The following is a 15,947-nucleotide window of genomic DNA, read 5'->3' as shown; positions in this document are numbered from 1 at the left end:
TTCAAGTTTGAGCGCAGCGGCTACGTGGAAATTTTGAGCGGTGTGTGTGACGCCGAAGGAGATCATGTGTTCTGTCCTTAAGGTGGTTCGGATGAAAGCGTGTATTTTTACCTCTCTCACCATCTGCCTCCCCCTCATCCTCCCCCTCCCCTCCCTGTGATTCTCGCTCGCAGAAGGCGGTGGCGGTGGCGGGGCAGGAGGCCTCGTTGTCCCGGCTGGCCCAGTCCCAGGAGGCGTGCGAGCACCTGAAGGAGCAGCTGGAGGCGCTGCGCCGCCACTCCCTCAGCCTGCAGGACTCCTGCACCAAGCTGCAGACACTCAACACCCAGCTACAGGTGACCGAGCACACAAACACAGAGGGAACACATACAGAGTCGGCACTAGGGTTTTCTCATATTGGACAAAGTGTCTAGGAGCATTTCTGTTTACCAGACAAATTGTTACAGGTTACATCTATTGCGATTGTGTGTGTGTGCATGTATCAAACAACAGGCTTATGCAATCACATGAGTGAATATCTCGCTCCTGCATCAGGTGGAGCAAGCGTCAGTGAGCTCCCAGCATGCGGCGGTGCTGGCGCGCTGCAGCGAGAGCGAGGCCCGCTGCGCCGCCCTGGAGGCGGAGTCCAAGGTGTGGGCGCGGGAGCGGGACGAGTCATCGGCCAGGATGGAGGCGCTGAGGCGGGACCAGGAGCGAATGACGGCGCTGCAGCAGCGGCAGGAGGCGGAGCTAGAGGAGCTGCTGGATAAACACTCTCAGCTGAGGAGCAGCAACCGCAGTGTGGAGGCCCAGCACAGGGAGCTGGAGGCCAGGTACACACACACACGCATGCTCACCCTTCCTATACTTGTTCTCTCTCTCTCCTTTAACTATCCCTTAAACCCTAAACCCAAGTCCCAATCCTAAACTAACCTTAATTCAGTCAGGAACACTCAGATCAGAACCATTTATTGCTCCAGTTGTGTTTGGCAGTACAGATTCTGCTGCCAGTATGAATCCCAGCAGCATACTGAAGAATCTGCAGGGAGCGCAATCAAACCCCCACAGTGTACAGAGAACAGAACCCAGCAGACACATACTGAGATATTGAACATATAGATATATTCAACAGACAAGCCCACAGAGCCATACAATCGCAGTATATTGATTAATAAGGAGTGAGGAGTTGGAAGTGTCGAAATGTGATTGGTGTTTGTTTGGATCAGCTGACGCGCATGACTGTCATGCCAAGCTTCATCCCTTACATCTCTTTGAGTTTGTAGAATTGTTTAATTGTTGTAGTATACTGTAATGCTCTAAATATTAATATTTAATCAGTTCTGACAACTGTACCAATTCTGACTTCATTCACAGCATCAATGATTTGGTGGCATAGCTCTACCTGCAAGTTTTCCTACGAACCACTCGACCAAACAGTAGCTAGCCTGCAGGTTTATTCATTGTCCAGTCAGGGAATACAGGAATACAGGAAGTACAAGACCAGTTTTCCACCAATAGCCACAGTTTGGAGGCGGGGCAAACCTGCGAACTGTTGCTGAAAGAGAGACGTGACCAATTTTTGAGGCCTTTGCGTGCTGCGTTCACTGTCATTGTGGACAGCTTCATTAAAACTACTGGCTGCTATTTACTTCTTCATGCTGCTTCTTCTGCTGTTTATTTACTTGGAACGCTGAATGTTAGGAACTGGTGTTAACCTAGACCTAATCCTAATCCCCTAATGTTAGGAACTTTAACCCTAAACCTAGCCCCCTTTACACGTGAGAATCAGACATTTGGATCTCATAAGGATAGAAATATAAGAACACACACACACACACATTCACTGCACCCTTCAAACACTCGCACACACACACACACACACACACACACACACACACACACACACACACACACACACACAGTTCCTCTTCCCCCGCGTTCACTCATGCATTTAAAGTCATACATATTTGCAGGGGTAATATTGTGTTTGCTATCCCAAGGTACGCGGAGCTCCTGGAAGGCAAAGCCCAGCTGGAGGAGAGAGAGAGCGAGATGAGGACGGAGAGAGAGAAGCTGGAGGGAGAGGCCCAGAGGAGGCTGGAGAGAGAGCGGGAGCTGGAGAGAGTGAGAGAGGACAGCGAGAGGTAAGCTGCTCTCCGGCTCGGCTGCTTCGGCCTGGCAGCGGTGCGATCTGATCCTCCACTCCGTTCCTCTCCCTGCAGTCGAGCAGAAGCTTATATATTAATCACAGGGTGGAATGTAGGATTTTTCAGGGATTTTTTTTCAGGGTTTGGACACAGCTCACCCGTTCATTTCAGATGGAGACGTATTTCCTCATTTATTTATGTGTTGTCTTTATCACATCCTTGTGCATAGCAGCCTCAGTTCAGGCTAACTCACAGTTAAGGCTGAAAAAAGTCCTAAATACTGGTTATATTATTCTTTGGGGGTGTTGGACTTCATTAAGATCGTCATCATAAGCCACTTGTACCTTAATCAGTTAATGAACCAGTTATTCATCATCAATATTGATGCATTTGATTACTGACTGGTTTCACGTGATTGGCTGCCAAGCTGGAAAGAGGAAAGCCTCCTTGGCTCTCTGGATCTGACGACATATGTTGAAAATAACGACTGTGCATTCTAAAATGCCCTTTAGTTTTAATGAGTCATTTGGTGTTTTAATTGCATTTAGGAAATTATGTAATTAATATAAAATACATTTGCATATTTTGTTCATATTAGTTGGGCATCTGTTCAGTTTGGCTGTTGGAGGTCTGAATGGAGGCCGAGGCTGATCCGTTCAGTACTGAGTCATGCTGTACTGCCATTCCATTTTAACTCACATGAAAGGTTTCATTTCAAAACACTCTGAATCCTCTTTTGGAACATAACATGCCCCCCAATGTTTATTACTAAATATTACCCAATTTCCCTCATGGGGATCATTTGATTTTCATCTCATCTCATTACAAACAAAAATAGATGATTATCCTCCTCTATAATGCTTTGTAAACAATGGTGGAAGTGGAAGTAACTCCAATTATATTCCACAATGTGTTTTTACACCCGTTTTGTCCGAGTTGCTGTCAGATGAATCCCTAGGGTGGCGGTTTGGCTTTGGGAGAGCTCGTCATGCTGCATAATAATATAATAATAACCTTTACTTCGAGAGCACTTGTGGAAACGGCGTTACACAGCAGTGAGTGTGTGTGTGTGTGTGTGTGTGTGTGTGTTCCAGGCTGCAGGCCCAGCAGAAGGAGTGGTTGGCGTCTCAGGCGGAGCTGCTGGCTCAGGGCTCGGTGCTGAGAGGCGAGCTGAGCGCCGCCCAGCTGGAGCGGACGCGGCTGGAGGGCGAGCTCAGCACCCTGAGGGAGAACAACCAGAGCCTGGACCTCAACAACGTCCGCCTCACCAGCCAGTACCAGGTGAGAGCCGGACGGACACGCATACAAAACAGAGAAACGCACAGGGAGTGGACAAAACACTAGAAACCAGGGTTTGACTGATATGGGTTTTTCAAGGCTGATACCGATGCTTTTGTGTTTGTTGAAGAAATGTTCCGGAGTCAGAGGTTCGTCTTACTTGAATATATATTTATTAAAAGAAGTCTCATGAGAGGAAGAGATGCACACAGCAGGAGGCTACATACACTTCTTCGAAGAGAAAGAATTGAACCAGTCCTTTATGTATCTTCCAAGGACGTACAGAGTGTGCTGACATTAGAACAGGTCACCAAAGTAGAGTAGAAGCAACACGTTATCTCTTAAGTTAGAGCTTCCATGGACATCTCAGAGACATCCAGGAGCCACTCTGACAACAAGACCTCTGGCATAGTAAGTTATAGCACAAGGGTTACAGTGAAGTACAGTACATCATGGAACCTTACATTCCCTGAGGTGACCCCAGTTCAGCTGTTAATACATATGTTGAATTTTCTTCCACAGTGTTGGAGCTGCCAAAATGACAAGGATTCAGTGTGCTGAATGCCTGCCACAAGCCGTGGCCTTGTGTTGTTTAGCAACTCTCCTGTGAAGTGTTCATTTGTCCTTGAGCTTCGGCTCGTGCAGGGGCGGACTGAGCGACTTGGGGGCCCGGGGCCAAGTCAAGCATCACGGGGGGCCCCTGGATCCCAACCCCTCACTCTTTTCAATCCATCCTTTCTATTCTTCACCTTCAAGCTGGGGCTGAGAAAAGCCTGCATGCAAAGGCTGCGAGCTGAACACCGGAGCCCGAATTTCCATGGTGTCACCGCATTTCGACGCTGTTTATTGTTCTCATCTTGATCATTATCACTATTTCTAATATTTATCTGCCCTTGAGCAGCAGTTTGCACGGCAGCACACTCGCCATCATTGTTACTAGCAGCAGTTAATTCTTTGATGAAAAAAACTATTTGTTGCCACCACTTGGGCAGCTTGGATTCATTTTTTTTCTTACTTCACTTCTCTGTATGCATTCATACATATATGCATACACATTCACATCCTCAAGCATGCTGATACACAGACTAATTAGCATGTATGCACACACACACACAGCGGATTTTAATCTTCCCCAGGCATTTGTTTTGATTAGTGCCCATGGTTTTATGTGTGTGCGCTTGTATCTGTGTGTGTGTGTGTGTGTGTGTGTGTGTAGTTGTTGACCCAGCTGAAGGGGAACATGGAGGAGGAGAACCGGCACTTAGCGGAGCAGAACCAGAGTCTGCTGAAGGAGAACCGGGCCTTGCTGGAGCAGAGCCTGGAGCGCCGTGACCAGCACCATACACAGCAGAGGGAGTACCAGTCAGTACACACACACACACACACACATACACTATTGTTAAACTTCCAGTATCATGGCAGGAGAATATGTAATGTGTGAGAGGAAACATATTTTGCGAGACACACCCAGAACTATTTGAGCAAAAACGCAGCATGTATTCATATCCCATGCATAAGAACACTGATGGATTTCTCATATTGCTTTTGGTTGCACTTTACTAATAGAATATTGATAGATTTGAGTTTGTAACACTATAATTTCACACTCAACAAGCACTCAGCAGTACGAGCTGTAAATGACTGGAACCAGTCGCAGATCAACCGGCAACTAATACGAAGCATGCAGAATTGCTTTCAGCCTTTGAGGTTTTCACTTCTGTTCCTCTTCATCCTTTTTGTCTGAAGCTTTCTGTATCCATCTCCCTCTCCTAAAGACCCTGATGAGCATAATGTGTTGCCAATTACATCTTTTGTACATTTTCAACTTATTCCTTGCCAAATGACTCCCTTGTCTACTCAGGTTCGACCCTTTGTTAAATCAAAGCGTTGATAAAAAAAGTCCTTTTGTCAACATTGCCAAGTGCTTCACTCCACACCTCCTTTCAGCCCCCTGCAGTGCGATGGATAATTGGGTTTGCACGGTGGAGAAGGTCACTGTCTCCACGCCTGCTGTTGTACGGGGGAAAAATGGAATATTATTGAAACATATTTGAATAAAAGTACTGCTATTTCAGTCAGAGTTTGACTAAGAGTACTTGTCTAGAAAATGACTCATCAGGCTGGAATCAGTTCCCTGTAACCTCCATCACCACCAACATCTCTAACCTCATTGGATGACAGGCTACTAAACTGTCCAATAAACAAGCTACTCGTGAGTCATGTGACTTTTGTTTACAAGCCCTGGTTCACTTGTAATCGGGAAGTGTTTCCACTCTGGTACGGACCAAAGAAAACAAAAGCTAGGTGTGATCATGAAAGTCAAACACGTGTTCTCTTATCTGATCAACCACTTCAAACAGATCTACCAAGAGGCTCTATCACATGCTATCAGCCATGTTACACACACACACACACACACACACACGCAGAATAATCCCATCTCCTCCGACTGATAATGAATGCATGAAGTGCAATGAATAGCCCTCCTACTCCATTTGCTTTCATCCTCCTCTCAGCCGCTCCTCCTTTGTTCTGACGCCTCGTGTGGTTTCCCTCAGGGAGAAATTGAGTGAGCTCCGGCGGGAGAAGCAGAAGTTGGTGGAGAAGATTATGGACCAGTACAGAGTCCTGGAGCCCAGCATGCAGCCTCCAGCCAGCAAGGCCAAGTATGCACACACACACACACACACACACACATACACACACAATTAATCCCCTTGGTGACATTAGATAACCCAGAGTCAATTAACTGACTCACCCGTTATAGTGCAAGTACAAAAGGAAGCTGACACTACAAAGTGGTTCAGAAGTCCACCTTTAATATATTTCAGGTACGTTCAGGTTAAAGTCACACTGAAATGAAAAATGACTTTTTTGCCTTTTTAGCTCACTCTATCATACCATATGCTTATTTGACACATTTTTTTTTGGCAAAAAATGTATTTTCTTGTATATTTATATCAAAATCTCATTACTTTTACTTCCTGGAAAACAGAAAATCTTTAGTGGTGACATCATCGTGTACCAGGAGGCGTACATAAAAATTGCAACCAATAAAAACCATCACAGATTTTTGAACAGTCCCGCCCCTCTGTCCCTCCCATCAAATAAAACTGCCTTTCTCTCCCTGACTGATCTCCCATTGGCTTACACTTTTGAATGATGCCTCACTGCCTTATGTCCCGCCCCAACATCCTGTTTCAACAGGAAATGCGTCACATTAAGGAAGCAAGATGCTCTCGTTTCATTGTGACTTTTACAAGCTCCTGAGCATTTTATTTCATTTTACTATAAAGGCTGATGGGTTGAGCTTTTTGCATTTTGTGATCGCGACTTTGCCGAATTTGAGTCAGAATGTATCTGGAAAATCAGGGTGTTCTATCAGTATGCATACATACACACACACACACACACACACTCCCTGAACTCATGCCCCTTTGTGAACGGTCCCTGCCCTCCGTCTGTATCCCCGTAGGAAGTCCAACTGGATTGCAGACAGGATGAAGAAGCTAATCAAGCCCCGGGGAGGACCGAGAGAGGGACGTGCCCTCTTCACCGCCGCGGGCAGCGTGGAGAACCTGGCCGACAGCGGCGAATACACACCCGACACACACACGCCGCAGCCCGGTGAGACGTCACGCACACACACAGAGGCAGACCAACACTCACTCTCTCACACACACACACACTCGCACAAACACAAACACCGACCGACCGGCTCTCACAAAGATACGCTCACATGCACACACCATCAAGCAGGGCTACAGGCATGCATACAAATCATCTCATGACTACCAAGTGTGGTCGGCGTTGATACCGCTCTCTCCCCCTTAGATCTTTCTGCCAGATCTTTCTTTTCAACCACGTGTTGAAAAGAAAAGACTCTTTTCATGCACCTTGACTGTGGAGTGCATTCATTTGACTCTGAAAAGTCCTAACTTGCATTCATGAATTTTCTTTTCTCTTTTTGACACGCTACTTTTGTCCCCGTGCCTTGAGTTTTTTTATTATCCCCCAACCCCTGGCTTCTTAAACCAGAACTGGATGGCAGGCCTGATTCTGTTCCTTAACAAGAGGTCTTGTGTGTTTTAATGAACCTGGATCCCAAGGGGAGGCAGAATTTTTCATCTGTGCAAAAAAAGCTGGTGGAAAAAGTGGAAAGTGGAAAAAGCTGAAGAATCCCTTCCCAACCAATTTGTTATATTTTAAAGGTGCTACATGTCGCATGTTCAACATCAGTATATGATTGTTAAATCAATTGTGATACCTTGGTATAATTACCGTAAACAAATGAGACCATGGTGGAGATGATTGGTCGCCTCTATCTCACACCAGTGGTATTGTTAGTGCTAGTGTTTCTCAAAATTAAGACCTTCTTCAGTCAAGGGTTTTCTGAGGATAAACATGTTGGAAGTGATTTTTCCATCGGACTTTGGACCACCATCTGCTGCCAGAAACTCTGAAAGCTTTAGCTCCGTTTGCTCTGGAAGAACAGCGGCCTCTTCCTGTTTTGTGCCGTAAAAAAATCCAGTAGATTTCCCTCCAAATCCGACCCGGTGGCACACAATGTAAAATGCAGAGTAGAGGCCGGGTGAGGCTGCCAATCTTCATGCTGATGGTCTTGTACAGTAATTATACTAATGTCTCAAAGCGAGTGTGCTAATGATTTATTGATGTTAAATGCTAGCACCTGTAATGGGTTGTAAAAGAGCACTTGGAGCTGCATTTGTATGAAAAATGTGATGGAAATAATAATAGCAGCCATCATTTTCCTTTTCCCTTCTTACCTTTAATCTACCGCCCGCTGCTCTCAGACCCCCGCAGCGCTCCGGTGTCTCCCTCTCCCGCGAGGAGAGCCCCGCCCCAGGCGGAGCCGGACATTTCGGGGCCCGGGAGCCCGGTGGGGCGCTCCGGCTCCGGGGGCCGTCGCAAGCTGGGCTCCCGTCACGGCTGGGGGCTGGGCCTGGCCCGAGGGGGCTCCGGGGTCTCCCAGTCCTTCAGTCCCGGCGACCAGAAGACGGCGCCCCGCCAGCGGCTCCGCTCCGCCCAGCAGACCTCCACTGTCCTCTGGGAGGGGGAGAGGAGCGAAGCGAGCGCGCCCCCCCAGGAGGCGGAGACGCCGCCGTGCAGGCAGGAGAGCATTGAGGAGGACGGAGGGGGAGGTGAGGAGGAGGGGAGGGATTGTGGAGGAGGAAAATGTGTGTGTGTCTTCAAAAATGTCCATCTTACCAAGTCATTTAGTCTCGCTTTCCTTAGCTTGACATTTAACTTGTTACTGAATAGATCTTTTACAATGCTACGCACGGAGCAGGCTCGCAAACACAAACACTACAAAAACTATCCATTTGCATCGGAAACAAGTGAAATCATCTCACCCCATTGGCAGAAAAATCTGCCAATGGGGGTTTTCTCACAAAAAAAAAAGATAGTAAGACTCAATACTAGATGAAATAACTTGAGATGGATGGATTTTGTAGTGTTTGTGTTTGCGAGCACGCTCCGTGCGCAGCATTGTAAAAGATCTATTGGGCAACAAGTTAAATGTCAAGCTAAATAAAAATCCGACTGTAAACTAAACTGCGGCCAGAGAGTAGTCATAACATCTGCGATCACACAAAATACAGCTAATATTCTTTTTAATAAACTATACGTGTGCTCCATACCTAACTGCAGGATTAGAGTCTTCTCTTCTTTCTCTCTCTCTGCCTTTCAGACAATCAACACTCCAGTGACGGCACACCGACGGCCTGAGGAAGAGCTATAGTCAACTTTCACTTTAAAAACGAATATTTTATGGTTTTGATACAACTGTTTGTATATCTTGAGCAATTTGACTGTATTTGAGATCCTCTTAGTATTTTGGAATACATGAATAAATTCTTCAGTCAGTGAATGATTTCTGGTGTTGCTCACCTTTGAAGGAACGCAGCCTCTCTCCCTACATACAGTATGTAATTCCCTCCCAGAGCAGCAGCACTACAGTGTGTGTGATGCTGCAGATGCATAGAAAAGTCATCAGGGATATCGGGATGGACTTCATTAGGAAGAAAACATCACATGTATTAAGTTCAGCGCTGGAAGAAATACCCAAGTGGAGCAGCGCTGGCAGAGGCAGAAGTCCTTGAATGAAAATTTCACCCCAAGTACTAAATTTCTGTGCTAGGAAGTGTTTCATCTGGTCTTCCATTAACCTTTATAGGTTAAGCTAAAATGGTCGGTGATCCGGTTACGTTTGCTCTGATTGCCTCTTCTTTAAGTTGGCTTGCTCTTAGTCAGAAGAGAATCCCTTTTAAGAACTGATGAAATATTTTGAAATGATTTTTTTTAAAGGTAAAAAGCAGCAGCTGTTAGATACCAGGTGCTAAAATAAACAGTGGAATATTAGCTCTGAAACGTGGTGGAGCAAAAGTATAAAGATCCCCGAAATTGAAAACCCAAGCCGACCCGAGCTGTACTTAATAGTACTAAAAGCCTGCAGTTATTTTCTACCCGTAATCAAGGAGCGACAGAATGAAAAGCACAATTAAACAAATGACAATGATCATGTTCCGAAATGCAGGCGTCGCTCTGTGGGAGGGAATTACAAAGGGACTAAGATAAACACATAAATCTGAGATGAAAACCCCCCGTAACCCCCGGATCTGATCTGTTTACAGCGGGATAAACGGGGAAAAACCCCTCCCATCTGGCTCACATATGGCTGAAAATCCCATTTCATCTTGGGGTTCCTGTGTAAATCCAGCCATTGATCTAATGGCAAATGAACCGCACTGCTGCCTTAACGAGAATCCTCCTTAAGTCCTTTCTCTGTTGCACCAAATGGTGTCAGTGTAGAGCCGGCCAGACCGCTGCTGACAGACAGACAGATGAAGAGGGGGAACGAGCGCACAGCTTTGCAAATGAGCAGACCTGAGAGTTCATCATGAAGCAACAACAGCCCACTTAAGATAGGCGGCTTCCAAAGAGCTCTCGCTTCCCAGATCAGGACAAGGATACGTCAGCATTTCCGGTAGGGCAATGGTGTGTTTTTCTCTCTCTCTGTGTGTGTGTGTGTGTGTGTGTGTGTCTGTTTGGAAGACGACACCAAGGATAATAGCAGGCCGTAGCTCTTTCTCTCCGCCTGAGCCTTCCCCCGGCGTCAAACACACACACACACACATCCTGAATTATGATTCGCAGATGACAAATGGAACGCTAATACAATTCATGAATTATGTAGTTGTCATGGTGACATTAATCAAAAAGCAGGCCCCTTCTCTCAGCTGCGAACATTGTGTTTGTGGAATTGAGATGCATGACGGGAGGCTGCACGCTGCGCCGCCTGAGCGAGCGCAGGGCGAAGCGATAGCGAGATATTGGGTCTGCCAGTCACTCTGAGGCTTATTATGAGTGCAATGCAACAATCATACGCCCTCAGGCACACAGACAGACAGCGGCCACAGACACAAGAAAAAAGTGAAGGGTATGAGGCTTTAAATTCTCAAGTGAGGACGCTTACGGTTCGGCACGCAGGCGAGAGCATTCATAGGTTATTTTGTTTATGTGAAATCTCAGCGCTTTATCGAGAAATTCCCAAAGACGGGCGGTTCAGAAGGTGGGCGAATTAAAACATAACACAAGAATTGGATTCGTTTGCAGTTTGACCTTTGTCTGTTCGGCGTATTCTCTCGATGAAATTAACGAGCGTTTTCGAACGGAGGCGTCGTCCCGGACCGACAGAAGCCGAAACCCTTGGAAAAAAAATACAACAAAGAAATACAGAGAGGGAAAAATATCTTGGGAATGAAATGAGTGATTAAAGGCGATCTCCACTCCGGATTCCTGCACCAATGAATGATGGATGGCTGCCTGGGTTGACATCACGGCTGGATCTCGGGGGTCTGCTCAGCTGCTTAATTATTGAGCTCCGGAGTGGTGTAACACTATCAGCGAACATCACTTTTTTCTACCCCTCCTTTCAATCTTCCAGCCTTCCTCCCTCCATAAAGACCTTCCTCCTCTCTCTGAAGACTTCTCTCTTTATCTCCTCTCTCACACTGAAGGCCTCTCTTTCTCTTCCCGCCATCTGCGAAGACTCTCTCTCTCTCTCGCTATCTCTCTCTCTCTCTCTGCACCTCTGTGTCCCGAGTATATCTTTCCTTATCGCTCCCCCCACCCCTTCACCCCCAGTCCTTGCCTGAGCTATCAAACTTTAATGACCGTGTCTTACTAAAGAGCCTCCAGCGACCGAAAAACCTCGCTTAAACCACTTAGTCCACTAACCGAACGGGCCTGGCATCCTAAATACTTGGAGGTGCATTTGATTTTTTAAGTGCCGCCGCCTGCTTCTGAGACGATTCTGCGGTTCTCGCAATTGTATCCAAATCAAGCCGATCCAAACCGCTTTAAACCGTTCCCGGGCCTGTTGCTGCTTCTGCAGTCCGACTGATTTAGAATCGACACACGCCGCCGAAGCTTCACTTTGGGTTAATAAAAAGGTGTAATTCGTGGATTGTTTTTTTTTTTTGGCATTCTCTCTCTCCGGTGGCCGGCCGGCGGTCGGGCGGGCGGTAGGCAAAGACGGGAGAGCGGAGAGGTGATCTTTGATCGAGAAGCGGTGGTGTAATTCAATTAATTAAGTATTGCTCCGGGCAACAGAGGTAGGAGGGATGGAGGGCGGGGGGAGGAGGGGGGGGGCGGGGGGAGGAGGGGGGGGATCACTGAGAGAAAACACAATACAACTAGGTGGAAAATAACAAGTGGAGAGTGTGTGTACGCATGCAGACTGACCCCGCAACCTTGCCTCCTCGCAAAACTGTCAAAATCTCAGTGCTTTCAGCAGGCTTTTACTCAATGAGGTGAGCCCAAAGGTGAGTCTGTCCATCTATAACTCCCCTCCCTCCCTCCCTCCTTCTATCCCTTCCTCTCTACCTCCATATTCCCTCCAACCCCTCCTCTATTCCGTCATCTCTCTCCCTCTCTCTCTCATTCGGGATCTTTCCTCCTCTCCCAACACAGTTTGTCCCTCCCTCCTCCCCTCCTGCCTCACTCTCTTTCTCTCCCCTAGTGTATTAAGGGGCTTTGACGCTCTCAGTAAAAGCTGATTTATTCTCTGGTGGTATCGATCGGTTTCTGCATTAAAGATTATAATTCATTACCCCGGCCCCTTTTAATACATTAAACACTCAAAATAAAAATAAAATAAACCACCCACCACCACCACCCCCCGTCCCCGGACGGCCTCCCGAGGGTGCGGGAAAACACTCTGTCGAGACGTCCGGCCTGTCGTCCTGGGCCCCGCAGCTCCACCTGTGTGTGTGTGTGTGTGTGTGTGTGTGTGTGTGTGAGAGAGAGTGTACGTCACCGACTCAGACAGACATAAAGACGCTCGCCATAAACACACTTCTCCTGCCGCGCACACACTCTCGCGCAGACGCTCAGACAAACTGCACACACACACACACACTTTCACTCCCACACAACCATGACTGATGTCTGAATTCACAGCAGCGGTCATACATACTGAACAATGCCTCGGCCACATACTTAGGCTTTCATCACGTGTATCTATGTTTTTGCATCCATGCGCAGCTCCGTCAGACAGAGAGACAGATGAATAGATAATTATGGCATTATCCATGCATGGAGCAACAGTTGAAATCCCATTGAGATTAATTGTTCTGTGAGAAGCTCCGATTTGAGCATATCAAAGTATCAAATGGTGCTGATGGGTCACAGGCTTTGTAGCTATTATAAAGAGTGACAAATACTAACGAAATTGGGGGAACTGAATGGGAATGAATTACCATTTCTATTACAAGTTTTGACATGTAAGCAAATGAATATCAATAGTGGGCAGTTTGGAGTCGCACCTCAAAGTCATAATTTCTGTGAATTTCATGGGCGCAGAGCAAAAAGCAGCACCTTCACCTGCCTTCCCCAATGCTCTGGCCACCAGCGGTATATAGATTGTTTCCAGACAGGTCAAGTTAAGGATTTGTGTACTGCCTACACTCGCTGTTTGTCAATACGGCCTCTGTGGAATAGTGGGGATTTAAGAAGCGCCATGTGTCCCATATTGATTTTACCCGAAATGGCCGGGGCCGGTTCCCTGCGCAAAACAAGATTGCCCTTCCCCACCGCCTTGACACATCGACTTTGTATCTCGGCCTCGCGAAGACTCGAGGCCCAATCCCTCTGATTCTGCCTCGGCGCGCTGTCACTCCGACGGACAATTTCCCTCTCCATCCTTACCTCTCGCCTTTCTCCTTCCATTAAAGGACTCTTCTCCCTCGCAGCTCCAACTTCTCTCTGTCCACTCTCTCTCTCTCTCCCCCCTGCCTCCTTCTCCCCCCCTCTGCCTCTCTTTCCCTCTGACAGGCTTTCAGACAGTAAATCAGGGACATTGATCCAGCGCAGCGCCCAAGTGTCCTGGATTCTGCTAAAGAGCCATTTTCATTTCACAAGCAGTTTACTGGCCTCGCTCCCCCCCATCCATAAACATCACCCTCCTCCCTCTTCTCTCGCTCTCTCCATCACGGCCTCATCCATACACATCACCCATCTCACCTAACTGCCGGACCCTCATCCTTTCTGACTGCCGGCCGCCGCTTCTGCCCCTCACTTTGCTGTGCAATCATTGCTTTCTTGGGGGAGAAATATCGTGAAAGGCTGCGAAACAGATCGCTAATACATACTGATGGCACACACAAACACACACGCACACACCTACCCTCTTACACCAGTGGTTCCCAAACTGCGGTCCGGGGACCACTAGGAGTCTTTGAAGTGGTTCCAGCAAAATGAGGAATAATTTCATTTCCCTATTAGATTGACTATGTTAGCACAATGAGGAGGACTATTTTGTTAACAGGTTTCACTGTTATTGCCCCCCTTTCTCTGTGAAGTCATAACAACTTTTCAGATGGTGTTTCATAGACCTTTTGGCACAGCAGCCATTCGGGGTGGGAAACAATACAGTACAAAGGTCAGGAACCGGACATTTATCATTTCAGAGATTCCCACAGAAAAATATGGATACATGAATGGATCTCATGAATCCGGAGGGATACAGGCTCACATTTAAGGTAGTGTATTTGGCCCGTTGTAGTTGTGGTGATTGCTAGCTAATTTGAAAACCGTTAGGTCTATCTGAAGTCCTCATTTATGTGTTGAAGTAACGCTAGCTTTATAAAGCCTACATGACTATTTTCCGGGTAGAGTTTCCCACCGCGGGTGTTCAAAATGGCCGCCGTGAGAATGAGGTCAATAATATAAAACTTTTATCAAATGGGAGCCTGTGGTCCAATAGGCCTCTGGAGTCAGAAATCTTTATTGTACCCAAGGGGCAATTAGTCTTGTCTAGTCTTGTTATTTCCTTCATGTTTGTTAGCATTTTCCAGATCTAAAAATAGGCGGCGTATGGGAGAAACTATATGACATTTGTCATATAGTGTGTGTCACACACACACACACACACTTGCACCCTCATTCAATCCCTCACAACCGCACTCGGCCTCATAAGCGCGCACACGCTCACACTCACAATCTCTCTCACACAGCCTACTGTTTCACAGCCTGCTCCCACACGAGGTCCTTCCTCTTGAAGGTATTAAGTATATTTATACACACACACACACACACACACACAGGTGCGTTGGCGGGCCGTGAGCAGCAAGTTATTTCCAGGGCCAACAGGATTATCAGTGTATGTTCTGGAAGATGGCAGGGAATCGGCCTTCAAGTTAACGATACAGTTAGTGTAATTGGTCTTCATCTGTCATCTCAAACAGAGCTGTGGACTATTTGAGTCAGAGAGAGAGAGAGATTACTGACGGGACAGTGATGAAAATTGGTTGGAGGATAATGAGTCTCACTGTCTTTTCATCCTCTCATCCTCTATCTCTCTCTCCCTCCCTCGCTCTCTCTCTCATTATTCAGAGTGACTGGTTGGAGAGTAGCTTCACAGTCTGCCGCTTATTAAAAACCCAGAGCGCCTTTAGATGAGTTCATCAGGCTCTCCATCCCTCTTTTTCCTGCATCCCTCCATCTCGTCCTCCCGCCGGCTCTGTATCCTCTCATCCCTTCATCCCCACCTTTTCCTCCCTCCCTCTCTCTCTCTCCTCCTCCCTCTCTCTCTTCTTTCTACCTCCCTCTCTCTCTTCTCTTTCCACCTCCCTCTCCCTCTCAGTTTGAACTCCCATATCCCTCCTCCCTCTCTCTCTCTCCCTCTCTCTCTGTCTCTCTATCCCTCCCTCTCCCATCTGTTTATTTTTTCCATTCGCCTGTGGAGTAAAATGGAGCGAGAGAGAGAGAGAGAGAGATGAGGAGGGCGCGGGAGGAAGAAGAAGAAAGGGAGGCCCAGATAGAGAGAGAATCAAAGAACGAGAGAGAGGAAAAGAAGATCCCCCTCTGTGACAGATGAGGCTTTTATAGAAGAAGGGGCTTTCTCCCAATTTCCTGTTGATATTCTTTGTAGTTTATTTTTTCCAAACCCCCGTCCCCTTCCCTTCCCCTCCATCCCAATCCTCCACCCCTCCTTCCTCACGCGTTTACGCCGCCGTG

The 15,947-nt window shown here is 47.2% G+C and overlaps 1 protein-coding gene across 1 annotated transcript in view; it reads left to right on the top strand.

The window, feature by feature from the left end:
- The window catches only part of ccdc88b (coiled-coil and HOOK domain protein 88B), a 31,748-nt gene extending 22,451 nt beyond the window's left edge, over window positions 1-9,297 (top strand). The window contains exons 20-28 of the mRNA XM_071927168.2: window positions 174-335; window positions 535-812; window positions 1,980-2,123; window positions 3,221-3,407; window positions 4,621-4,766; window positions 5,963-6,070; window positions 6,880-7,031; window positions 8,219-8,566; window positions 9,118-9,297. Of these exons, the coding sequence (XP_071783269.1) occupies window positions 174-335; window positions 535-812; window positions 1,980-2,123; window positions 3,221-3,407; window positions 4,621-4,766; window positions 5,963-6,070; window positions 6,880-7,031; window positions 8,219-8,566; window positions 9,118-9,155 (1,563 nt within the window). The 3' untranslated portion in view covers window positions 9,156-9,297. The remainder of the gene's footprint in view (window positions 1-173; window positions 336-534; window positions 813-1,979; window positions 2,124-3,220; window positions 3,408-4,620; window positions 4,767-5,962; window positions 6,071-6,879; window positions 7,032-8,218; window positions 8,567-9,117) is intronic.
- Window positions 9,298-15,947: the final 6,650 nt, after the last annotated feature.

Source organism: Centroberyx gerrardi, chromosome 16 (genome assembly GCF_048128805.1).
Source record: "Centroberyx gerrardi isolate f3 chromosome 16, fCenGer3.hap1.cur.20231027, whole genome shotgun sequence".
Classification (NCBI taxonomy): domain Eukaryota; kingdom Metazoa; phylum Chordata; class Actinopteri; order Beryciformes; family Berycidae; genus Centroberyx; species Centroberyx gerrardi.
Note: the sequence above shows the minus strand (reverse complement) of the source record. Positions and strands in the feature narration are given on the sequence as shown.